This window comes from Leptinotarsa decemlineata, unplaced genomic scaffold (genome assembly GCF_025532065.1).
Source record: "Leptinotarsa decemlineata unplaced genomic scaffold, Ldec_3_MD MMD2_tig00005178_RagTag_RagTag, whole genome shotgun sequence".
Lineage (NCBI taxonomy): Eukaryota > Metazoa > Arthropoda > Insecta > Coleoptera > Chrysomelidae > Leptinotarsa > Leptinotarsa decemlineata.
The window spans coordinates 226,242-253,332 of NW_027412617.1; the positions used below are offsets into that span (position 1 = coordinate 226,242).

A 27,091-nucleotide genomic window follows, 5' to 3' on the forward strand; every position below is an offset into this window, starting at 1 on the left:
AACTGCTCCCTACTCGCTTTTGCTGCTTGAACTGCTTTCGTTATACCAGCAGTAGCACCGGCTAAACTACCTAGTGCTGATAAACCAGCAAAAATTGGAATGAGGGGTAGTATTCCACCAATTTTAGGAATCGGTATGATTCGCGGTGTGCGAATTTTCTTTTTCCCACCTGCAGCCCTCATATATTTGCGTGCTGCTTTGAGTGCAATTTCAGCTGCTCTTTTAGAATTTTTGACAACAAATTCACTTCCACCCGCTTTGTGTAGAACATCACGCACTTTCTGAACGATCCCAGAACCAAAAGCTATCACCTTAGAAGCTTTCAATATTTTTTTAACTTTTTTTTTCTTAATAGAACGCTTTTTCTTCGGAATGTGTGACTGCTTGGGAGATGAGTCACAACCCATACCAAATCGGCGTTTCCCTTTCATTATATTCGTAACTAGCCAAGCAGCTCCTTTTTCTCCAATAGTAGCGTCTTTTGCTTTGTCACGATTCCAAGCACTTTCTGCAAGCTCCTTATCCGCTATGTGTCTAGCTGCAAGATTATCGGGGTTCTGTGAATATGCAATATCGTGTTTTTTGCATGCAAAATCCAGCTGATTGACACCCGAATCACCTCAACAATCTTTTCTGCAATTTGGTGCCCGGACCGCAATACTGATAGCCAGGTAAGTGTAATTCAAATGGTAGATTATTGATGAGGGAATTGATCAATCCTCTACCAGTTTTATTTGAATGCAATTCAGTAGATCTGCATTGACTCATAACCCCTATTTAAATAAAGGAATCGATGTGGAACCCTGCTTATATAGTCTCCAACTGTCATACAATGCGCATATTGAAGCAGAAGCAGCAATTTTCTATCGATAATTTCGATGAAAAAGTGGGTGGTGGATCGGGAAGCGGTGTCAAACAACGTCACGGATCTTTACTTCCACTTTCTATTCGCAGCCTGATTATTGGACCTTCTAACTGTGGCAAGACAAATGTTATGATTTCTTTGCTAACGCATCCTCTAGGATTACGATTCGCAAATGTTTATCTTCATTCAAAGTCTCTTTATCAACCTAAATACGAGTATTTACGTGAAGTATTATCTCCAATCGAAGGGTTGGGTTTTTACACTTTTGCCAATAATGCAGGTGAAATAGTAGAGCCTTCAGACGCCAAACCTGATTCGATATTCATTTTTGATGATGTTATGTGCGAGAAACAGGATGTCATACGATCATATTTCAGTATGGGTCGTCATAAAAATGTGGATTGTTTCTATTTAGCCCAAACATATTCACGAGTTCGGAAACAATTGATACGAGATAATGCAAATTTTATCGTAATGTTCAAACAAGATGAAATGAATCTCAATCATATTTTTCCCGACCATGTATCACCAGATGTAACATATAAGCAATTTCAAGATATGTGTGCGAGATGTTGGGAAGATAAATATGAATTTTTAGTAATTGATAAGGATCGAGAAGTGGTAAATGGACGTTATCGAAAAGGATTCGATGCTTTCATATATCCTTGACGTTCTTGAAGAATTGAATCACTTGAGTGCTAGATAGTGGAGATAACACTTCATTATACAAATTCTTGGAGTGAATTATGGAGGGAAAAAATGATGATGAAATATGTTTAAAAAGAAAGTTAATTGAAGCAACGGATGCCGTTCGGAAGAAATTCAATTATATCAAAAGTAGTCGTCTAGGTGATCAATCAGCACTCGAGAGGATCTATGAGCCAATAATAACACCTTTGAAAGTAATATCTGCCAATACTGAAGGAGCATCTCAAATGAATCAAGTGATGCAGAAAACAAAGCCTGCTACACCATTAACAGCCAAAACTATAATTGAAAGTGAGTGGAAACCGAAATTTGAAGGGGCTTCCTCGAAGGATCTTCAAACCTCTCAATTGACAACTTTAGATTCAGAATCACCTAATGTATTCGATGATCGTGATGAAGTACAAAAGCATATAAAAAAGTTACTATCAGGAAATCCCTCTTACGATACAGTCTTTGGAGTACACATGAACACTGAAACGGGAAATTTACTAATGGGAGTAGCTGATGTGGAATTTATCAATGAGAAAATTGTGTTTATGAAAAATAGTAAAACTATTGGCTCTTATCAGGGCACTCCAAAACTATATAACTTGATATTCATGAAAGTACCATCGAGAAATATCCCCTCTTCCGATATGACCACATATGGTGATATACTCAAATTAACAAAGGCTGCATGTAAATACAATGAGAGAAAACAAGGTCTTCTATCGAATAATTGGAAGAAATATAGAGAAATAATCCTACCATTATTATCCAACGGAAACCCTAGAAGAGAAGAAGAAAAAATATATCAGAAATAAGCATACAGATTATGTTTATTGGAATGAACTCGAAGAATTGATTGATCGCCTTCGACTACTTTGGAGTTCACGACTGGCTGGACATACCGGACATGATAATGAAATATTAGCCATAATTGAGGAATTACGTGAAGAAGGATTAGTCTATTGACCGCAATATCATGAACATGATGTGTGAAACTGGCTCAGTCGATCACAAACGATCTAACTATGCATACCACAATTGATAAATTTGGGCGTAGAAGAGGTGGTGTTAGTAAACCAATAGTTGGAAGATCTGGTGTTGGATTCATTCTCACACCAAATGGTGATTATGATATTCAGAATAAGCGGTTTCAAAATGTTGGTGAACCTGTAGACAGTAAAGATTCTGTTACTGAAGGATATGTTGACGATCACATTAGAAAAGTCAATGAGACAACCCTGAAGTATTCCAAGAATTCATTGCATCAACGCTACGTAACATCGGAAAACATATTGATCCAAAACATAATGAGGTGCAAATAATCATTGACAAAAATGCACTCATCACTTCTGCATTAGCTGATCAATTGAGTAATGTGGAAAAGCGAACTGACGTAATAGCTAAGTTGGTTGATACTTTCACTGAGCCAGTCATTGAAGTTTAATAGTCCATCGTTACACTTGCACCTGAACAGTAGAAAAGTGATTCCTCAATTTTATCATCTTGAAGAAGTCTTAGAGCAGTAATATGAGTAATGCAAAATGGCAGGTTGTGAAAGAAATACACAAGCCGGCGCGTCGAAATTTCCCCCGTCGGAAGACAATAATAAAGGGTTTTTCTGACTTGTGGCAGATGGATTTGATGGAAATGCAACCATATTCTAAAGAAAATGAGGGATGTAGGTACATCCTTATAGTTATCAACTGTTATTCAAAGTTTGTATGGTCAAGGCAGTTGAAGAATAAAACTGGTGATTCAGTTACTGCAGCTATGGCAAGCGTGTTGAAAGATGCTAAATATACTCCAAAAAATTTACAATCTGATCATGGTACTGAGTTCTATAATTCGAAATTCTCATCGTTAATGAAGAAACACAACATCAATCATTACTCAACATTCAGCACAAAAAAAGCTGCAATTGCAGAACGAGTAATCAGAACATTTTAGAATTGGCTTTATAAGGAGTTTTCACTTCAAGGTCATTACAAGTAGTTGAACATTCTTCCTAGAATTACTCGTCAGTATAACAACAAAGTTCATCGTACGATTGGTATGAAACCTGCAGATGTGAAACAGTCTACTAAATTGTCATTGTATGCCGAATCTAAGAGTCCACATGTGAAACGTAAAAAAAGTACGTTTAAAATTGGGGATAGTGTTCGAATCAGCAAATATAAAAATGCATTCGATAAAGGTTATACAGCAAATTTTACAGCTGAAATATTCAAAGTTGTGAAAGTTAATAATACAGAACCTATAACTTATGCATTAGAAGATGTGAATGGGCAACCAATCAAAGGCTGTTTTTATGGGCTGGAGTTGAATAAAACGAAAGATCCCAATACGTATTTGGTGGAGCGAGTTTTAAAAAGAAAAGGACATCGCCTGTATGTAAAGTGGCTGGGGTTCTCTGAAGATCACAACTCATGGAACGATGAAAATTCTTTAGTGTAATGACATTATCATGATTGTACTCAAATTAGATAAAAAATAAAAAAATAGTGTATTAAAATTGTTTTATTTATTAAAAACTAAATAGAATAATAACCTTAGAAATGATGCAAGTAATATGTAAACTATTGGTTTTATTTTTCATGAATTCAACATATTGAAATCACTTCAAGATGTGTATGTTAGCATAAGATTTCCATGAATCCTCCGTCTCTCTATCCGCTCTTCATGGGTTAGACACCAGCACTCTCGAAAGTGGACATCTCTGTTGTGGTGAAATTGGCCGACATTCTCACACAATTGCCAATCATTTCTACAAGCACTGCATGAATTGTTCCAACAATCCACACTATATTCACTACATTGTAGACATCGCTGGACTAATGTATCGCAAGTCGCTACACAATTTATGCATATATTCCTTGAAATGCCCATATTATTACACATAATCTCTTTCGAACATTCTCTGCACTGCTGGCGGTAGTCACTTACTTCTAGAGTTGAACCATTTATCCTCTTCCGAAGTGGGTCTGGATTCCTTGCCACAACACATCTACGACACAGGCCGGTACATGGGTTGATATATGTTTCAGGCCAATACCCATGGCAGTTGTAACACACTATATGTTTGCCAATTTTGATTGGAAAGCCGCGTATTGTCGGTTTTGTATCCCACTCTTTAGGGAAAGACATATTCACTGATAGATGTACAAATATTCAATCGATGAATTTAACTACACTCTCACGCCCCCATGTTTCCCTCTTATAAACAGGTACCGTGAAGAGTGGGGTAGAGTGGATGGAGCTACCACCACCACTGTCAAAAATCATATAAAAATCGGTGAGTGATTGTAAACTTCAGTCAGTATTCAAGTATCACCACAAGAATATATTAATATGTCTGCCCAGAGAGCTGCTGTGTTAGCATTATTATCTCAGAGAGATATTAATAACCATGAGCTGGTGGAAGAGTTTGAAGACGTTGGACAGATAGTGGGTGTTGACGAAGAAAATGATGGTGGAGATATGCAGTATGAGGTGAATGAGCAAGGTGCAGAAGGTGGCTTAAATATCGAAGACGATGAGGCAATTGAGCAAGGTGTTGGGGATTTAGATATTGATGATGATGAAGAAGGTCTTGTTGAAGAAGAAGATGAAGGTATCGCAACAGATTCGACTCACGAGACTGACGACAGCGGAGTAGTTATTGGCAATGTTGAGTGGTTGAATATCACGGAGACATTGGATGATCCGTTAGATTTGTATTGTGTAACGGATAGTCATGTCAGGATCAAAACGATTGACGGTGAAATAGAGAAGTTGTGTTGGTGTTGCTTCCGCTTTTATTCTGTGCGGAATAACAATGGAGGGTATTATGAGCACGTCGACATTCATTACACCGCCCGCTTCATGGAGATGGGGCAAACATAGTGTAAAGCATGTGATACGCCTTTGACCAACTTTAGAAGAATAGCCGTCTGTATCATATGTAACAACACCCCACCTCTGGAGATGTAACCGTGGACCTTCGGGTCAACAAAAAAACAGCCCTTTTCAGGGCTACATTATTTAAACAAAGAGTAGATATCTCTTAATGAGATTGCAACAACACCCCATCTGCGGAGCAGTTACCGTGGACTTTCGGGTCAACAAAAATACAGCTCTTTTCAGAGCTACAAACAAAGTGTAGATATCTAATAATAAGATTGATCACTCAGTCAAAGAAATAGAATATTTTGAGTGTCACATAATCATACGAAGAGTAGTTTGTAATATATGGATATACCTCTAAAATGTACATCCATATACATATGAGGTATGCACAAATGTGTTATAGAATATGTAAGTTCTCTGAATATCTTATCTTTGTAAAATAAATCACATTGAAAAATGATTGTTCAAGCGTCCGAGTGGATTTGAATCTGTTTGATAACATACTAGTTCTCTCTTATCTGAACAATTGCAGAATTCATGTCAAGATTTGGAAATATAATTTTCATAAGACAATATTTCAAATTCGAGGGGTGTTTATTCAGAGTAGTCAATAAGAGTAATTGGTATTGTAATTCAGAATATTTATTTCAAAGGTGGAAAGGAGAGAGGGAGGTAGACACTGCCCCAACCACGCAGTGTCTCGTGTACACCAACCAAACAAAACGTGTACTCCGAGGAAGGGAAGGATAAAGGATGGGTGAAATAGGGAAAAAATAGGGAAAAAAAAGGAAAGGATTACAAGTCGTCGTCGCTGTCATCGGGTCGGGGGAAGTACTGCCACATCACCGAACCCTCAGAAAACGCCATTTCCTACGCAAATGCGTCGTCGTCCCAGAGATCGTCATCATCATCCGAGCTGCTCGAGTCTTCGGAGTGGTCTTTGGTACTGGTCACATGCAGTACCTGGACCGAAGATGTGGAAGGGTGATGAGGCGTAGTGGTTGAATCGGCCTCCATATCTGGATTCTCCATATCGAAATCCTCCAACTGAAGATCCGGGAGTGGTGCTGTAGGTTCTTCCGCCTGGGGTCCAGTCGTGGAATCGGCTTCCTGGTATGTTGACATGCTGACGATAGCTACTCAACTGAAGATTACATTGAGGAACTCCTACATTTATACTCTTGCACAGGAGGGGGTATAGTGGGAGGCGGAGTGGGGGGAGGTGGAGATCGCAAAAATCGCGCCCCGGATGCAATGTTGTATAGGCGATCGCCTATACAACATTTCCCTTCGTTACTTATCCGAATATACATTGCTTAAAATTTCTTTATGATACGAATTTTTATCAACATTATTAAAATAATGTTCCAAAGATATCCAAAGATAATGATTAACTGTTTCCATTTTCTAATTCGTTCGTTTTATAGCGAAACAACTAACGTTTCACTGCAAGGGCGTACCGATATAGCCCTATTTTTTTCACTACTACCAAATAGAGTGGTTAGGTTGAATGCTGCCCCATCCACGCAGCATTCCGTGTGCACCAACCAGGTATTATGTGCACTCCGAGGAAAACCTAACCTTAACCTACCTGATCATCATCATCATCTATGATGATGATGTCAGGTTCGGGAGAATCAACCACCACGATGATATTTGGTGGAGCGATTTGATGATCTTCAAGCCACAGTTGATCCACAAGTTCTGGGCTGGCAAATTCATCATGTTCAAACTCATCTTCGTCTGAGGTTACATCTTGTTCTTCATTCAGCTCTATTGTTGTATCTGAATACCCATCGAATTCATCATCGGGAGATGTTGAATCAACTACAGCAACTTGAATGTCACCATAGGACCAATTCTCTGGTGGGGCAAAATGAGGTTCACTGGTGGAATCAGCTTCCGAGAATAATTGGTGTTGCTTGATTCATGATGAACGAACAAGTTGAGGAATATTGAGAATACAATCTTATTTATATGATTTGAAGAAAGTGGGGTAGAGTAAGGGAGGGGGAATATGTGAAAAATAAAGACCCACTAGGTTATTTATTTAAGTATTGATGTGAGAATTGAGAAATAAATCCAATATAGTATTCATTAGATTCATGATTTTAGTTTTACACATTCACATAAATAATATTTGTTTGAATAATGTTGAGAGAAGTAATGATGAGAGAAGTGTCAAAAAGTTTTGGAATTATACTTAGAGCATTACTAGAATCACCTTTATTTATTCTCTAGAAAAAATAACTATTTTACAATTCATACACTTTCAAATGATGGAAATTCTATACAATCATTCTATTGAACTAATTTTATTCTATATACTACATGTGACTAGAAAATGACTAGAATGAAGGAATAAATACTGCCCCAACCAAGCAGTATTTTGTGTGCAACAACCAAAATAGATATGCACTCCAATATTCCTTATTTTATTTTTTCATTCATAACATAGACTTTATTAAATAACCTTAAAATTAACATGCAAGTTTTCATTATTTGTACAATTTGAATTATTATATTCTTCAAATTACAATTTTTTATTCTAAACATACATCTAAATTAAACTAAACAAAAATATATTTACAAAAGGGGTTAGGTATTAAGGAAGCCCTGGCACATGGCATCCCATTCCTGAACAAGAGGTCCATATTTTTGGATGTAAGCCAAACTCTTTCCTTGTTGCGAATCTTCTTCTTGAAGTTTCGCCCTAAGCAAAGAGAGTCGCTTCTCTAATTCCAGTTTCTGGGCCTCGATGGTGGAAATTTCCGCCATCAAGGCCCTTTTTCTGGAATCAGAACCATCCACAACCTTCTTTTCCTTCAAATATCTCTTTTTCACAGACTGTGCATAGGATATAGACTCTTTGAGTTTATTACCCTCTACCACAGTCTGTGAAAGGACATTTTCCGGGGCAATCTCTTGTTCGGAATGCTCAACACGTACCTGGGGGGTGACTGGAGGGGGCGACGCATCCCGATGGACCTGTGGGGTGACTGGAGGGGGCGACGCATCCCGATGGACCTGGGCGACGACTTCCACCAAGTTCTGCACCTCCATCACTGGAAGGGGTGCTGTAGGCCAACCAACGTAAGGTGAGTTCTTTTCACACTTTTTGCGAAAAGCACTCAACTTACCACCCCTCCCACCTTTTGCTTTGGATGCCTTCACAGGTGCGGACTTCTTCACAGGTGCGGACTTCTTCACAGGTGCGGACTTCTTCATCTTCTTGGCCCTCTTGACCGGTTTCTCGAACTCATCCCCTGAATCGATGGGCGATAATAGTTCGATGGGCGATAAGAAACTTTGAAGATGCGATAAATCCGCCAGAGACTCGTCCAGGTCCGGGTTGTAGACATTCAGTAAATTTTCGATTTGTGGTGCTGACGAAGAAGTTGGTCGACTGAATGTCGACAAAGTTGGTGGCAGTGGGGGGTCAATCTCCTCCTCCTCGGGGGTTGGTTTGAAGTCCTCGAAAAAGAACTTCAAGTCAGGAGCCGCCACTTCCTGGGTGGAAGTCATCCCCGGTGGTGGAATGGGAGCCGCCACTTCCTGGGTGGAAGTCATCCCCGGTGGTGGAATGGGAGCTGCAGCTGGTGGTGCAGCTGGTGGTTGTACCATGATGTCTTGTAGGACAACCACCCTCCTCCACTCTACATCCTCCAACTGTCTTTCATTGAGAGTGGTACTCGGGGTCATCAGAGCATTCCTTAGAAAAGACATGATTCTAGAAAGAGAAAATGAAAATATTAGACAATATAATATAAATAGTATGGAAGTGTGTACTTACATCAAGCTGCTTGGAATTTTCAACTTCAACTAAGTTGGCTGGCAGGTATCTCGGGTTGGCTGCTTCTTTCGAAGGAAGACTGCAATCGAATGATGAACTGTGGCCTCCTCCGCATGTTTTATAGCCGTATGCTCCCTACCACTTCGGGTGGGAATGGGAGTGGGGGTGGAAGTGGGGTAGGATAATTCGTTTGAAATATTCGACAAGTATGAATTTTACAATTTGTTGAACAAACCAGATAATGAGTGAAAAAATTCAATTACTCGATTGCTCTTCCAATAAGGTAATGAGTAGATTTAATTTATTGTCACTTATACTGTTTTCATCTTTCAGTACATTCAAAAGAATTCTTAAATTTTGTTTGGAACTTGTCTGATAGAATTCAATATCGTTGTGGCCCCAAGGTAATGTCTTGGTGGTATTAGGAATGATGAATCGCTTATCATCATTATGTGACAGCGCGACTTTAGTGCACATCAACGTGTAAATATCATGTAAATCACTCCTGAATACATTCATCTTTCTAAATATTATACCGCCTGTTTTAACAATCCTAATGTAATCTTCAATTGAAATTTGATTTTTTATAACGGATTTTTTAATACCTTTTGCTTTCTTTATTTCATCAGACACACTTTGTACATGATATGCTTTCGCACCGGTGCCATGGAAACTGATGATGGGATCATTCGGAAGTTCATCCTTCATATTTCCAATCACCGATTTGCTAACTGACACATTGAATTTATTACCCAACCTATAGTTAGGAGTGTCAAATTTATCAACATTTGCAATCATAAAATTATAAAAATTATCCATCATTATTTTCAGTATCAAAGAATCCGTATCGGTATGGAGAAGAGAAGCTTGTGGTCCGTAATGTTTTTTGATGACATCATAGAAAAAATCATAAATGACTGTTTTCGACATATCCAATATACTGAACCCCAAATACAATGGTTTATTATAACAAACCCTAACTTTATCCATATGTATGACGACAAAGTCTTCCGAAAATATGAATAATGTTTTGAAATTGGGACGAGCTATCAAAGCATTGGCACCCATACCTCTTCTTATGGATTCCCAATGTGTGACAATTCGAATCTCTTCTATTGTTTACATTTTCCATCGTTTTGCCAAATATGGAATTTATATTCAATTTGGAGTAACCCTTCTCAAACTTATTGGTAGCCTTATTTCTCGAATTTGTATTCAAATCGATATATTTTTTCAACCACGGTGACTGATTGAATCTGAAAATTCTATGAGTTTTCATCACCATCAAACCATTACGGACCGCTTGTTTCAAATTCCTATAATGAACGATATATTTCTTTTTATCATTCAAATTAGGAATAAGTTTGGGTATTTTGGACTTTGAACCAGGAGGTATAATACTTTCAACCAAAAATGGTAAATCCGAATGTAGATCGTGTAACTCGACAGGGTAATGCACATCTACTATTGTTTACAATATGCTTTCCTTGGGGGCTATCATCTGGAATACTATCGATATCCAACTGACATATTTCACTGGCGGTCAACCAAGTGAACCCACCAAAAGGTAATGATTGAGACATGCTATGACCATACAGATTTGTTGCATCCAAATACATTATGAAAGATGAAGGTTCTTCGGGATAATAATTTGGAAGAAACTGATTGTTTACAATATGCTTTCTCTCCGAACACTGGCTTTCACCACCACGTATACCGTTTTGGAGAAAATGCACCATATCGATATCAATTAATAATTCCAAGTTGACACCCGTATACTTCAACATAGCATCCCAAGAAAGACCTGGAGAAGTGAAATAGTGAGCAGGATCCAATTTATATGTATCTAAACTCATATTTCTAAAATTTTCAAAAATATCGCACAACAGTAGAACATCAGATTTTAGGTATATGTCAGAATATTCACCCAAATCTTGACAATTGAATGTGTTCCATACCTGCTTTACTCTATCATAATCCTCATCAGAAACATGTTTTTCATTTAATTTATCATAAAAGTCCACCTTTGATGGTACACTAGAATAATTTAATTTATCTAAAGAATCGATAAAACTGTACGGAAAAACACCTTTCTGCCTCATAAGTTTGAATTTATCCTTTTCCGGAAAATATTTTCTTGTTTCCACAAAATGTTTTTCATCTAAATTGTCACCTAACTCTTGAAGGGAAGCAGCCATAAATTTAAAACTATCGATGAACCTTAATTTCAAAAACTTATTTTTCATCACTCCATTGTGTTTCGTGAAGGAAACATACTTTTCTTTAGTTTGAGCAATGACATCAACTTTTGTTTTGCTTGTGCATAACTCTTTTATGAACAAATGACAGTCATACCCACTGAGATTATGAAAAATTATGGGTATAAAGTTGGGCAATTTGAAATTGAGGTTTCAAATACTATGTGCAGCTCCATTTCTTTTTTTCCCCGTTAGATGGCAGTGGTTACGCACCTTAATATCACCATCACCAAATGGTTCTCCACATATACCACATGTGGCGGCAATAGTTGAAATCATGCTCTTCCTCATCAGTCAATGGACTCATTGGAATGACATTTATCAAATATTTGTGATAAATATTGGTGACATCAGCCTCCAAGTTTGACACAAACACTTTAGCTGCATCAGCACCTCTATATAGTACAAATTTAGATATAGAATCATCAAAAGAGCACTTTATGAGGTAAGAAAAAGCATATGGTTCATGAAGATATGTTCGATTTGTATAAGAGTTAGCAGGATTTGGCTCATTAGTATGCACTGGTTTCAGAATAGATTCGAAATCAGCATATACAACGAATGGAACCCTCAACTGTTTCTCGATATTTTCAAATTTCAAAATATTCTCAGGTGCCCTTTTACCAAATTTATCAACCCTGAAATTTGTGGATGGTGTCGTTGTCGATATGTGATTACAATCATTCAACTGATGTCGCAATAAAGTTCGTTCATTATCAAAGTACAATAAATAACCATCACAAAAATACTTTTTATGACCACGGGCAGATATTTGTGATGACACTAGTCTCGATAAATCCTTAATCCAACAATAATGACTATTACCAGAATCATCTGTAATAATCAACAGATTAACATGACTATTTAATCTACGTTTAGAATAGTGTAACGGACCCACAACTTCATATTCAATTCTACCATTTTTAAAAACATTTTCCAACCCATAAACATTGATAGAGCAATCGTTCATAACCTCAAACTTAGGAATATCTTTCAACTTAACTGGAAATTCCATACCTGCTACATTCAAGACGGTTGAGAAGTGGAGATATGATGAAATTTCATTAAGTTTCTGACTGGCAGGGTATAAAGCTGAAGTCACAGCCCACGCAAAGCAGCACTGATCTTGATTAAGAACATTCACCACACTTTTCTTCAATTCGATGAACCTTGGCAATTTGATGTAAGAAGACCCTCCGAAGGGGCTATACTTGTTGATATTCACCTCCAAGTACAAAATTTTCTCAATGGTCCAACCTGAAAATATGGGTTTTCTCTATAAGTCCATCATCATCAACATTTTGACTAGATCACATACCTGAATCCCGATCTTGAAATTCCGCTGCTTTAACAGTTAAACTATCTGCAAAACTGCTATAAACCACATCCAAATCATTCGATTGATCAATTACTTCATTGGGACTATTAAATGATTTGATGTCTGAAAGATCCTTAGTTTGCAGACTGTACCGCCCAAACACTTCCATGTTCACTTTCATGCATTTATGGATATCCAACACTTCTTCGAGTAGTTCCACTACTTTCTGCTTAATTTCATTGAAGAATGTTGGGTAATCCATGTGGTGGTTTTCACTGTCCACTCGGTAGCTCACAATTCGACACTTGAAAGCTGTATTGACAATTTTCACACCTTCCCCATATTGAACACATGCATTTGTTCTGTGCTGCAACGTCCTCCGATGTACATTCATCTGATCGCTTGCAATAGTCAAATTGCAGCAAACGCATGTTTGCAGTGTTGGAAGTGCTGGGGGTGTCAACCGTTGCCTCTTCGATGTTGGAGGTCCATCACCATTTGCGGGTGTGCAGGAATCCCGCTGATGACAATCAACGCACGAATACATCTTGTATATAGAAATATCTACCGTACGATAAGGAGAATTTGAAATGAGTGAAACGTTCACACCACACTCCTTATAAAAGCCCAACTCCTCTCCCCCACCATAACCCAAATGAGAGCTACAAGGTCAACATTCAATGCCACAGAGCAAGCTCAAGGTAGTCGAAGTGACGAACGTCAATGTCAAACCCCACACTCAAGGTCAAACACCGCAACGCCGAACCCCACTGTATATTCTGTACACGTCACGATTTCATTCAAGGTCAACATTCAATGCCATGGAGCAAGCTCAAGGTAGTCGAAGTGTCAAACGTCAAGGTCAAACCCCACACTCAAGGTCAAACACCGCATTCAAGCTCATACTACGTGTACGACGTTCAAGGTTAGGTGACGTCATCCAAGGTCGTGTGACGTCTCAAGGTCAAAAGGGGTGGGGGAGGCGTTCAGTCGGCATTAGCACCCTACTGATCCGACACTACACTCATGTAAGTTCGGAGAATCAGGTTGACATCTTGCTCATACACCTCCATGTCGACGTCACCGTAAAGATTTCCACTCGTTTGACGTCTTTTTCAATGAAATGAAATACCAACCATTCGCAATCATATCCAATATCTTACATTGGTATTGAGGCTAAGGACAGCGTCTACCACGCCGACGTCCTGGGTTCAAATCTCATACCTATAAACTTTTTCAAATTGGGATCAAGTGATTTGAACGTGACAAGGAGGCCCGAAGGGTGAGGCGGAGTACTAAGGGGGCCGAGGAAAGGAGTTCCAAGGGGGCCCACGTTCTTTGTTCATGTACTGGTTTGAATTTCCCACTGTATGCGCGGTAGCTTCTGATTGGTTGACTGGGTAATGACGAGAAGTGGAGGAATGGGGACGACTACGTCACACCTATGTCGAGTTGGGTGTCCCACAAGGTTCCGATCGAAGGTCCAAAAAAGGTCCAGAATGTACCTACACATATTTGCACGTGTTTTTCCATATGGAATGGGCCAGAACTCCTTAAGCTATATTACTCAGATGTGTCGAATTTTTCCAATTTTGGTAGGAGTAAGTCGCGGTAAACGTCGTCACAGAATTTTTTTTATAAAAAGAGCCAGTGTCGATGTACATCAACTTACAATTTGCCACTCCCAACTTTGATAGCATAAAGTTAGTGAAAATCACATATCACGATTTTGGATAAATCCAGAATAGTCATACTAACATACAGAGGTTCATTGAACATCATTTAGCATTTTCATCTCGACGGTTACGAGGTTCTCATCGAAAACTATTCGTTGGTGAAATCGGGGAGATGCAACCCAATTTTTCATGCCATAACTCATAATTTCGCACCGATTTGACGATGCGGTGGTTCCGAATGTTCTTTATCGTTTTGACAAAAATGGCGTTATTCATTGGTTTTCGCAAGTCTTTTTCGAAATAACTTGTAGCTGCGTTCCTAAGGCGAGTACTCAACTTGATATAGGGTTGTAGCCAAGTCGATTGATTGAATTTCAACACTTTATGTATTTTTGTCAATCTGAGACCGTGTTGGAGAGCCTGTTTCAAATTCCGGTAATGTAGCTCATAAGTACAATATGTGTAATGCCTTCATCTATTTTGGTAAATTTGAGTTGGCTGGGACGAGTTGTTTGGGGCAAAACGGAAAGTCTTCATATAGGTCGTATAGTATGTCGGGATATTCTAAATCGACTGGAGACTTTACCCGTCAGGATTGTCATCAAGTATTTGTGTCACGTCAATTTGGTGTTGTCCATCCAAGTTAAGTCGTCACATGGTAGGAGCTTGCACTTGGCTTCCCTGTGTAGATACACTAGGTATTTGGATGATTTCCCAGGTTCATAATTTGCCATATATTTATTGTTAGCTTTACTATAATTTGAGGATACCGATATTCCTCCGCCCCTTATAGCGTTCTCTACAAACAACATATCTGCATCCTTCAAGACGTGTAATTTGCAACCGATATATTTCAGAATACAATCCCACGTGTAGCCCGGCAACGTATAATACCACGCAGGATCTAGAGAGTACGTTTTTGTGGATAGATCTCGAAATTAGGCCTCAACTTATGTTCAAAACAACGATAAAAGTAAAAATAACAATAAAATATAATTGGTGCTCCGGGGCGACTTCATTGATTCCAGTGGCGCATTTGCTTTTTCAGCTGCAGGGAAACCCGAAAAAACCTGCAGCACCACATCATCTGAAGATCTTGATCTACCAATGTCCTCTCATAAAACAAAATGTAGGGTGTCTCCAGAGGCTCCAATAGATTCAATGCATCGCCAGAACACTTCGTGACACGACTATCGTCAAATTCAAACCAGTTCGTTTCGTCTTTGACCAAGGCGTAATAATGACCGAATTCAACGCCAGAACCACAGTGAACAATGACTGCATGAATATTATAATAGTGGTCTGCTAGATTGAAATGTGCATCTATTTCGAACATTCCAAAGAGTTTCTTGCTTCCGTCAGTCTTGTTTGAAGATCATCAGTGTTATTATTAGATTGACTGGTGCCTCAGCTATACTTGTTTAGGGAAACAGTCAGTTAGTTTGGCGCATGTTTGGCAATACATTCGATCATTACCTGTTAAAATTTCATTCTCTTCAGATGATTTAACAATAAGCTTTGCACGGACTGGTTATTCGTCATATCAGAAAAAGCTAGATGAAGGTCCAGAAATTCACATGAATTTTCGCTACCTCTTACTACAAAGTAAACAAATGATGATTTTTCCAGCAAAAGATTCACAAACAAAAGACGAGATGGACTGTACGGAAACATTCAATTCAGAGCGGTCAGAAGTATTGATTTTGCTATTATTTTGCTCGCGAAGAGTATTCAACAAGAACCCCAAGAATTCGGAACAATCCTCTTGTTGTCCTAAAGAGTATCCAGTGGACTTCAAAGACTCCGGGAAATCGGTTGGAGGGAAAGATGATACATTCTTACGAAACTGCAGCTGCATGAACAGATGTTTGAGATTGATGGATGAGTAGGAAACATTCCCGTTCTCGTTCAACATTAAAACCTCGTTCTTGAAATTATTCGTCATGAACAACACATGTAAAATGCTATTCATGTAGCAAGTGTTTCCTAAATTATCCGATTCAATTTTCGTCTCTAGATTTTCAGGACAACTGATTCGTAAGGAAGAACACGTTTCACAGAATCTCCATGAATCTCTTCCACTGAAACGGAACCAGAACTACGAGGACTGCAACTCATATTTGGGGGACAAGAATGCCTGAGTTCACTGACCGCACTGGGAAAGAAGAAGGTAGATCAATCACTTGTGAATCAACCTTGATAGGAGACTGATGAATATCCACATATTTCGGCTTGTTTCCAAAAGATTTCAGTTCCTTACTGAAATTAGGGCAATGCATGATCTCATCAAAATTATGTGAAGGAATAATAGTTCCAAGGACCGAAACAGCATCACCACGTTGAATAGCAATACTAATTCTTTCCATCAGAAAAGAGGTAGAACGGTGATCTTCCGTTGTTTGGCCTATTCTCTTTCCGAGTTCATGAACGAATAACAGAGACTCCGGGCCATAAACACCAAAAGTTTCAACCGCTACTGGATGGAACAGATAGTTGTTACCAAGATTTCGGTTTTTTTTTCAATTTCTCGCCAGACAATGATACAGTTCCAGCAGACTTCGAACTTCGGCTAGATGAGAAGCCGCGACCGTGTTAACGCAAGTGAAGTCCCATACCACAGGTTTACCGTATTTCCATGATATGAGAGACATATCATCTGGTCGTTTACCATTATCTCGACTGGTACCTATCCAGAATCGCAGGAACATCCGCTGACAACATGGCTCGTTTCAATATGTCGTTCACTTGGTGATGTCGAGATGTACGTCCTGCACTTCTCCTGCAACTCAAACCATGTGTACCTTTCTCATCAACTATACTACCGCAAACACAAGTATGAAGTACACAAATAGATGAACCCATCCTAAGTCCTACCGCTATTCTGGAAGATTCATCGTCTAATAGTGTTCCAAGAGATGCAACAGGTAAATCATTCCGCCAAGCACTCAATTCCTTGATCATTGCTGCTTTCAGACGAGCCTCATCGTATCTTGTAGATTTCAGAAGTTTATCAGTTATAATGTTCAGAAGAGGTCGGTCCCATGTACTTTGTATTTTCTTTTTATCTGTTGGAGGAGCAATATTAGTTGCGGCATGCCAAAGTTATTCACCTTCAGCATAAATAACGTCTTTGATATTGATAAATATGGAAGGAAGGATGGAATCGATTAGATCAGAAACACTGATGACTGATGACAAAAAAGCTGGTAAAGCTACGGAAGAAGCCGAACGTAACCCTAGTGCGCCAAGGTTTACAGGAAGCGTTGCGTGGAGTCATGAATCATTATTGAAGTGATTGTAACATATTCCGTCGTGTTGCGGAGTAAATTATCAAATTCGTCAAGCTCTAACTGACTTGACCAAGTGGGGGAACATCTGAGGGCGTACATGAATTTTGGGATGGCCAAACAATTTTTCAAAAAAAAAATGCAACGTATTTTGGAAGTTCATTCAATCTGGTGGTCAGCAATTTGAGTGATTCCCGTTTTTCTCGAAGATGTTCTGAAAGTGAATCTTAAGAGAGAGGAGCACCCAGAAAACTCCATTTAGACTTTTCCAAAATTCTAATGCCAGAAGCCAATTCCAAAATGGATTCGGAAATATTATTTGGAGTTAAAAGAGTAATCAACTCACATTTTCCGAAATTTAGTTCAAGTCCAAGATGTTTTGAATAATCAATGATTTTTTCTAAATCCTTTGAAACACTGTTTTTCTCGCCAGCGATTGAGCCATCGTCCAAATAAAAACAATTAAATTCGGATGATAAGCTTCTATTGAATTCATTGATGGTCAGACAGAAAAGAGCAGGTCCTAAGGGATCACCTTGTTGAACACCCCTCTCAGACAGAATCAGATGTTCACCAAAACTCAAATGGGAAGCTGATTTATAACACTGACTTAAGAAGGGATATAATCCTGAAAACGAATCTTCAACCTTACGAAGCATGATGTTTCTATCAATCATGCTGAAGGCATTTTTGAAGTCTATTTTCAGGAAAATTTTCAAATCGGGATTTCGATGAAGATTAATATATCTACGAGCAGCATGAACAACAGCTTCACATCCACCTGCAGTACCGAAACCAAACAGTAGTGGACATAACATCGATCCTAGTTCGTCTTTAATCCCCATACAACCGAGATTAGCCACCAATCGACGATAAAAGGTACCGACGGCAATCGGTCTTACTCATCCATCCTTTTTACGAAGAGCACACAGTGAAGGGCCAAAAAGTATAGGACAAATTTCTGGAGAAACCCTACCAGTAAAAATGAAGTTACATAATTTTGTATCAGAAAAAAGAAGTTTTTGTCCTGAATTTCCAAAGCTGTGACTAATGAGGTCTTGCATATGGCTAGAGCGGAAAGAATCTAAACCATCAGCAGAACCAGAACGAAAAGATTCAATTGCCTCTGATACTTCATGTTCTGAAAATGGGAACACCAGAACTCTGAAAAATCGTGTGGTAGTTGCGAATCCAGAGAATATGTGAAGGAATCTGATCGAGGGTGTTCTGATCGGAGAACTGAAAGTGTGGATTCATCGTATTCAGCCAACGTATCACTTGAGCTCAAGATTCTGATAGCTGACCCAATGTCACCAGCTATTTTATTCAAAACAAACTTCATCGATCTGAGATGGAATGACATTGATCTTGGAATTGAGAAGTTTGATGTTTTTCTTCATGAGAGATGCGAGAGAAGATCTTGGCATGTGGAATGGAGAAAAAAGTATAAGGGAAAGTTAACAAGTTTTCCAAACTTGTTGGAGAGTTTGTGTGTAAACATTCTTTCATAATTTCGCAGAGCAATTTCTTGCAGATTTGGGAATCCTTTTTATAATGTGACTGGATCGTTTCAATGGGGACAATTTTTCATGAAACGTAGTATTGAATGACGCATCTTTATCAGAATGAGGCAAAGAGAATTTTGTATTCGAATTTTATGAACTCTACCATTATGAATTTTGAGACCTTTCGTTGTTTCAAAGGATTTTTCACAAATTTTACAGAATTTGTTATCAAGAGAAGGGCCATCTTTAGCAGTCATTGAAATGAATAATATACAACAGTAGGAGATTTGAGCCGGTTCGAAGCCTCCTTCCACCACTATGACGTATTAATTGCTTTTTTTTTGTTGTTGTTTAGTGAAGTCAAGGCGATGTGACCTTGAAGTCTCTGGTGCATGGATCGTTCAGATTTTTTTTTCCGGTTCTATGTCTCCCCCCATCACTATGATGTATTGATTGCTTTTTGTTGTTGTTTAGTGAAGTCAAGGCGATGTGACCTTGAAGTGTCTGGTTCATGGCTCGTTCAGGATTTTTTTTCCATATGAGATTTTGTGTGTGTGTGTGTGTGTGTGTGTGTGTGTGTGTGTGTGTGTGTGTGTGTGTGTATGAGAGAGAATGCACGGTACAAGGATTTCATCATGTGCTTGTCTATGTACAAACATACGTCTGCATACTTCGAAGATCCTCCAAGTGATGAATGCTCCATCGGTGTGAGGTCACCAAGTTAGTAGTGGTGTGACGTCACAGCAGCAGCAACCGTTCAACAGTAAGAGAGCTAGATGTTCACTCCACGACGTGTGGCTGAGTATAGCGTATTCATCGGTCTGCCCTCACCTCTCTCGATGCAGTGAAGGCTGTGACGTAACGCATCGCTCTATCCCAAGCAGCAACCGTTCAACGGTAGGAGAACTAGATGTGCACTCCACGGCGTTTGGCTGAGTAATGCGTTTTCATCGATGTGCCCTTACCTCCCTCGATGTGGCGATGGCTATAACGTAACGCATGGATCTACCCTCACTCTCGACGGTGACGCGTAGGCGGCGTGGACTGTGGTATTTAAGAAGCGGGCGAGTGTTGATTATGTCAGTTTTCATCGAGTGAGTCAGTGAGAACATATCATAGAAAATGTATTCTTGTGAATGTGGTGAATCTTTTACTCGTAGTGACAACCTTCGTCGTCATCAGCTCCAGAGTTGTCAAGGAGGTCCATCAGTGAAAACGAGTGAGATTAGATGACGCTGAAACACCTATGTACACATGTAATTGTTATAATGTGATGATTCCATTGACTCAAGTCTGCTACATAAGAATAATGCATGTGTACAATTGAGTGATGGTGTTCAAATTATAAAGAGTGCCTTCAAGCATCGGATTGCTACATACAGGGTGCAGAGTTTCATTTTTTCCACCGATAACATGTTATTCTTTAATGAAATCAGGCAGAAAGTTATAGAATTGTTGGAATCAGCCATCAGGGTTCACAAAATCATCAAAGTGAATATGGAAGTAATAGGGAGTTATATTCTGCAAACATAAGACTTGAAGGAAACCAAATCATTTAACTCTCAGAATAGAACAGTTGACCAATTGATTTGATGACATCGACAAACTGAATCATCCAAGACTTTCAACAAAAATCAATTTTATGATAAACTCAATTGTGAACATTTATCAGATAATGATTATGGGAGAGCTCAACTTATTTGGAATTTGTTCGAATGTCAGGATTTGGGTGAATACTCCGATTTATATTTAAAGTCAGATGTGTTACTATTATGTGACATTTTTGAAAACTTTAGAAATATATCTGATGATAAATATGAATTGGATCCGGCACAATACTTCACTGCACCCGGTTGATCGTGGGATGCCATGTTGAAATATACTAATATTGAATTGGAATTACTAACTGACATTGATATGGTTCACTTCTTTCAAAAAGGTATTCGTGGTGGAATCAGTCAATGTATTGAAAGGAACATAAAGCAAACAATAAATTTTTATCGAATTTTAATCCAAATAAACCATCTTCATTCATTTCATATTTGGATGCAACAAATCTATATGGTCACAGCATGTCACAATCATTACCAACAGGTGAATTTTCATGGTTAACACCTCATGAAATTCTCAATCTTGATATATTGAATGTGGATGTTGATAGTTCTTATGTATATGTATTGGAAGTAGATATATATTATCCCCAAGAAACTTCACGATAAACATTCCGATTTTCCATTCTTAGTTGAACGTTTGATACCTCCATATGCAAAATCGAAAGTCCCCAAAATAATTCCAAATTTAAACGATAGAAGAAAATATATTGTTGACTATAGAAACTTACAGCAAGCTGTCAATCATGACTTGATAGTGATGAACACACATAGAGTATTGAGGTTCGAGCAATCATATTGGATGAAGCCCTATCTAGATTTGAATACTGAAATGCGTAATACGTCAAATAACAAATCTGAAAAAGATTTCTACAAACTAATGGATAATGCAGTCTATGGAAAACGTAGACAATAGAATTGATGTTAGACTCATCACACATTGGGAAAATATAAAAAGAACTATAGGTGCTATTTGTCTCCTATCGCGACCAAATTTTAAAAAATGCTCCATTTTTACTGAAAATTTTGTTGATATTCAATTGGCTAGAGTAGAAGTTCATTATGATAAACCACTGTATTTGGGATTTTTCATTCTGGAATTATCCAAAACAGTTATGTATGATTTTTTTCTATGGATGTATCAAACAACAGTTTGGAGAAGATGCGTCCTTACTCTACACTGATACCGACTCCCTTATTCTCAAAGTAAATACAGACAATTTCTATGAATTTATCAAAAATAATATGAATAAGTTCGATACATCTAATTATAAAATGCGAAACAAATTCAATATCCCAGTGACAAAGTCAGGATGAATTCCCAAATGATCCATTAATCAGCTTTTACGGTAAAGGTGCTAAAGCGTATTATGTGAAATCTATTGATGGTGAACTGAAGAAGGTCAAAGGCGTCAAACGATCTGTTATAAAGAATAAATTGACATGTGAAGACTATGAAAAAATCATCGAAGAAGGAGGTATGATATTCAGGAAGATGAACTCATTCAGAAGCTTATTACATGATATTGACTCTGAATTGAAAAATGAAGTCGCATTATCATATCACGACGACAAAAGATTCATCATTCCGAATACCACTCGAACTCTCCCATGGGGTCATAGCGATATAGAGTTTTATCGAAATGATCCTAATGACAACTATCGTTGGGTGTCTGAAATCGTTCATTCTTTATCTCAAGAGAGCGCCTTAGACCAACTGATTGATTTATCGACTGTTGAGATTAATAACTGAATTATCATCCGAAGTGTTGTTGCTTTTTCCTTCAAACCGGAACATTCATTATTTGTGATTATTCCATTATGATTTTTTTACATTGAAGTATTACTTTTGTCAAGTTACTTGATGAATATAAAAATGATTAAAAAAATGTTATTTGTTTTACTTATATTTTTCCTAACCAATTACTGCAACGTATATAGCATAATGTGAATGAAATAAATATCAATTTGAAAAGAATCATCGTAGGGTGCACAATGTCTAAAACGATAGATAAGTTTGGTAGAAGAAGAAAATGGGGTGGTAATGTCATTCGATGTCCTCCCGGGAATGGATTCAAATCAACAAAAGATGGTCATTATGACATGCAAAGAAAAATATTGAAAAATACAAGCGAACCAATTGACAAGAGTGATTGTGTAACTGTATCATATCTTGAGAGGGAAATTAATGGAACAAAAGAGGTCATACTTCCAGCCCTACAAGCTGCAATACAATCCACAATTGGAAATGTTGCTCGCGATGCACGTCAATCATTCGTTGATAAAATTGCAGAGGCTCGGATAACTTTGGCTCGTAAATATGACAATCTAAAAAGTGATGTAGAAACAAAAATTTCCGACATAACAACATCTACAATGGAAAAATATGATGCATTGGAAGAGAGAGTTGTAGTTTTGGAGAAAAACCATACAGTCACATCATCAGGTGGACTGGGGTATCCAGGACTGAACAATAATCCAAATGTTAGAATAATAGAACCAAAACCAAATCCAACAGATGACATATTAATTGAACGGGCATGGTGAATGCATTCCGCGCGCGAATTAGGTTAGGTTAGATTAGGATAGGTTAGGTTAGTTCTGGAGAAACGTTAGGTTAGGGTAGGTTAGGGTAGGTTAGATTAGGGTAGGTTAGGTTAGTCCTGGAGGAACGTTAGGTTAGGTTAGGTTAGAGAAACATTACGTTAGGTTAGGGAATGCATACCGCGCGCGGTATGCATTCACTATGTGGAGAAGGTCTGTCAACGACAGACTATTGAGAAGTACCTAGTTACTTGCAATAAGACTAATCTTCATGCAGGTAATTGGCCGATCACTCGTAAGAGCTTAAGACCCTCCATGCCGCCCGCAGCCGCAACAGTGAAAACACCGAGGGCGGCTTGTGTTCTCAAATCACTTGTAAATAATCTATTGAGAAGAAAATGAAAAAAAAAAGATATGTTTCATAATGAAATCAACAAGTATAATTTCATATAATTCATATTGTATTTTATCCATTCAATTATCTCTTTCATTGAATATAGCTTATGTCATTTTACAATTCATTCCCACTTAATCCCCACTCCTCTCCACTCCTCCCCCACTCCCTTTCAAAAGTATAAAAGTAGGAATCATCTGTTGGAATATTCAGTTGATCACTCACCTCCAATATGGAACCTGACCCAACTAGTGAACCATATAGCGTTCAGGAGCCTCAGACACCATTTTGGATGCCGATTTTTGAGCCCTTCGTCCACTCGACGGCGGCACCTCACAGGGCCGAATATGATGACACGACATACGATTATAGATTTCAGGTGCAATTTGTTACCGGCAGTGATGAGGCACACCTTTCAGATAATGAATATCCGGACCCAAACGATTGGCGGGATCCCGATTGGGATGACCTAGTGCCTGGGGACAGCGATGATGATGATGACGACGAAGATGCTGGCGATGACGCTGCTGATGAGTCTGAGGATAGACGTCCTCCGTCATCCCCAATCCTCATCGAAGATGAGATCCCCCATGGTGTCCTCAATTCAGATGATGATTTCTAATCATTTCCTTGTTTCTTCTATCATTTCCTTTCCTTTCCTTCCACGGAGTACACACTTTTTGGTTGGTGTACACGAGGCACTGCGAGGCTGGGGCAGTGTCTTCCTTCCTCTCCCTTATAGTTTTTTCATAATAATCACTCAGAATTTCTCATAAAAATCGCTTAGAGTTTCATGAAGATCGTCATTCTTGATGTTTCCGAATATCAAACACTGAATTGTTCTACATTTACACTTCACCCCCTCCGTTATATTTTTTCCAATATAAATATAGTATCAAATCAGTTCTACATCATTCTTCCACAATGTCGAGTACAGGACCCGTCCAGGGTCATGAAATAGATTCAACGTCCGATCATTTCAGTACAACCCTCGCTCAATTTCTGCAGCGAATCTATGATCTTCCTGATGATTTCCCAGAACGAGTAGAACAAGGTATGCAGGAGGAAGTAGATGTAGAGTTTGAGATGTTGACGACAACAATCTAGATGATTATGCGGACGATGTGATTAGTATATCATCTGATTCAGATGATTATGACGACGACATCATGAGTATACCATCTGATTCAGATGATTATGAGGACGATATCATTAATATATCATCTGATTCAGATGATTCAGATGACGACACCATCATTATTGTTTCTGATGATGAGGAGCGTTAGTCCATATCATTGCATGGATTAATAAAAAAACAGCCCTTTTCAGGGCTACAATTGAAGACTGAAACAAAAAAAAAAACTCTTTTCAGAGGTATCATTATACTTTCAAACAGAAACAGGTTCATAGCATTGTTAACATTATGTTACCATTATAGTCTCAAACAAACAAAATGAATGTATAAGTATCATCATCCCACTCTGTAGTACTCATCATTATATGCATTCAATTATTGACAAAATGCCAACTTCAACTTTCATTTAAAGTAGTACTCATCATATGCATAGATAGTCAATGACTAATTCCCAACTTCGACTTTTCAGTCAAAGTAGTAATTTGTCATATAATGCACAGATATTCAAAGACTAACAAATTTTCAACTTGAACTTTTTATTTGTCAAAAATAATCATTTGTCACATAATGTGTGAATACTTACTACAATTAACTACTGTTTGTGTGAATAATGTAGCCCTGAAAAGGGCTGTTGTTTTTTTTGACCAATAGGTCCAGGGTTATTCTGCCACAGGTTTCACATTATTGCATATTATGCAAGCTGATACTCTTGTGAAATTTGTAAGCGGTTTTTCACATGCCTCACACCAATACTGACCCAGCTGCATCATAGAGACCGTATCATGGATGTTTACATGTTGATACCAGCCGCCGTTATTGTTCCGTATCGAGTAAAATCGAAAACAGCATCAACATAACTTTTTGATGTTGCCATTAATCGTTCGGATCTGCACATGCGCGTCAATCACGCAATGTTGAGCATTCGGAGACCGATTCTCAAAGCATCATCACCTTCAGAATAATCAGCTATAATCCCTTCATCATCGCCTTCACCATCCACGATCAACTCATCGACCATGTCATCATCTTCATCGCTCTCATTAGCCTCGTTTTCATTAGCCTCATTTTCAACTTCGTTGACTTCAAGGTCAATCTCCCCTCCATCGACTCCAACACCTTCTTCAACTATCACTTCCTCTAGCTGAATGTTGGCATCCTCATCATTTGACTCGTCTATCCAATTATTTGCATCAATGGCAGATATTCTGTTAATTGCAGTAACTATTTTTCGAGTATTTATCTTGATGTTTTCTCACAGTTGCAGATTGAATAAATGAACTTCAGGTTCGCAAATCGACTTATATAATTGTATAGGTAGTGGTGGTGGTACGACTCCCACTTATCACTTGACTCGTTTTGAGTGGAAGAGAAGGAGAAGTTATCCCACTATACATGATGTTAATTTGTATAAATAGAGAATGTCATTATAGGAGAGAGCAGTCAGAGTTTCTATAAGTCATCTCTTGATATTTCTATTCGAATTAGTAAAATGCCGTTTCCAAAAGAGTGGAATGAAAAACCCAAAGTGTGTGTCTACCCAATGATGATTGCAGGGGCTATTGTGTGCTACTTTTGCCAAATGAGTAGACCTAAGGAAGCAATCAATCCATGTACTGGTATATGTAGTGATTGTGTGTCGCGGATTCAACTATCGCCTCCATCTCATCCACCGAAGCGGACAAAATCTGATTATCGTCAACAACAGTTACAGTGCCTGAAGTGTTCCAAACCTATAATATTGAATAATATAGGTATTTGTAGAAATATTTGTGGTACCTGTCCTGTCGTTCCAGCTCCGCTGCAACGTTGTTTGCGTTGTGATACATATTCTATGAATTGCTGGAATCATGTATGCACTACATGTAGAAGTACTTGGGATTTATGTGAGAAGGTTAGTCAACTCTACCCAAATAGGAGAACTCATTTTTATCAATGTTGGTGTCTGATACATGAACAACAAATATTGAGGAGTAGAGTGAAAGAACATTCCACATCAACAGCGACACATTAACACTTTTGATTTTTATTACCGTTATTGTCCTCTGTTATTAATAAATATATTATTTTGAATTCATTCGTATTATTTTCTCTCATTTTAAAAATGCATGCAACACAGAGTGTTCCT

General features: G+C 38.3%; 2 protein-coding genes and 1 long non-coding RNA gene across 4 annotated transcripts in view; all 3 read right to left on the minus strand.

Moving 5' to 3' along the window:
* The window catches only part of LOC141484245 (uncharacterized), a 121,125-nt gene that overhangs the window by 63,609 nt on the left and 30,425 nt on the right, over positions 1 to 27,091 (minus strand). The window lies entirely within an intron of this gene.
* On the minus strand, positions 8,038 to 9,374 carry LOC141484244 (uncharacterized). 2 transcript variants are annotated; one of them, XM_074179326.1, is made up of 3 exons: positions 9,240 to 9,374; positions 8,474 to 9,176; positions 8,038 to 8,434 (listed from the first exon to the last, which is right to left on the minus strand). In XM_074179326.1, the coding sequence occupies exons 2-3, from the start codon at positions 9,170 to 9,172 to the stop codon at positions 8,045 to 8,047; spliced, it is 1,089 nt and encodes a 362-aa protein (XP_074035427.1). In that variant the 5' UTR covers positions 9,173 to 9,176; positions 9,240 to 9,374; the 3' UTR covers positions 8,038 to 8,044. The 2 variants fall into 2 exon arrangements, with proteins under 2 accessions (XP_074035427.1, XP_074035426.1); XM_074179325.1 differs by having other exon boundaries at positions 8,038 to 9,176.
* Positions 11,724 to 13,362, minus strand: LOC141484243 (uncharacterized). The gene is made up of 2 exons (XM_074179324.1): positions 12,816 to 13,362; positions 11,724 to 12,754 (listed from the first exon to the last, which is right to left on the minus strand). Exons 1-2 carry the CDS (start codon positions 13,360 to 13,362, stop codon positions 11,724 to 11,726), a joined length of 1,578 nt encoding a protein of 525 aa, XP_074035425.1.

Bases quoted from the DNA above. Each gene is read 5' to 3' on its own strand.
- LOC141484244 (XM_074179325.1), bottom strand. From the start codon at position 9,172: ATGTCTTTTCTAAGGAATGCTCTGATGACCCCGAGTACCACTCTCAAT.
- LOC141484243 (XM_074179324.1), bottom strand. From the start codon at position 13,362: ATGTATTCGTGCGTTGATTGTCATCAGCGGGATTCCTGCACACCCGCA. The intron at 12,755-12,815 runs GTATGTGATCTA...CCATATTTTCAG, and splicing joins ATTTCAAGATCGGGATTCAG to GTTGGACCATTGAGAAAATT.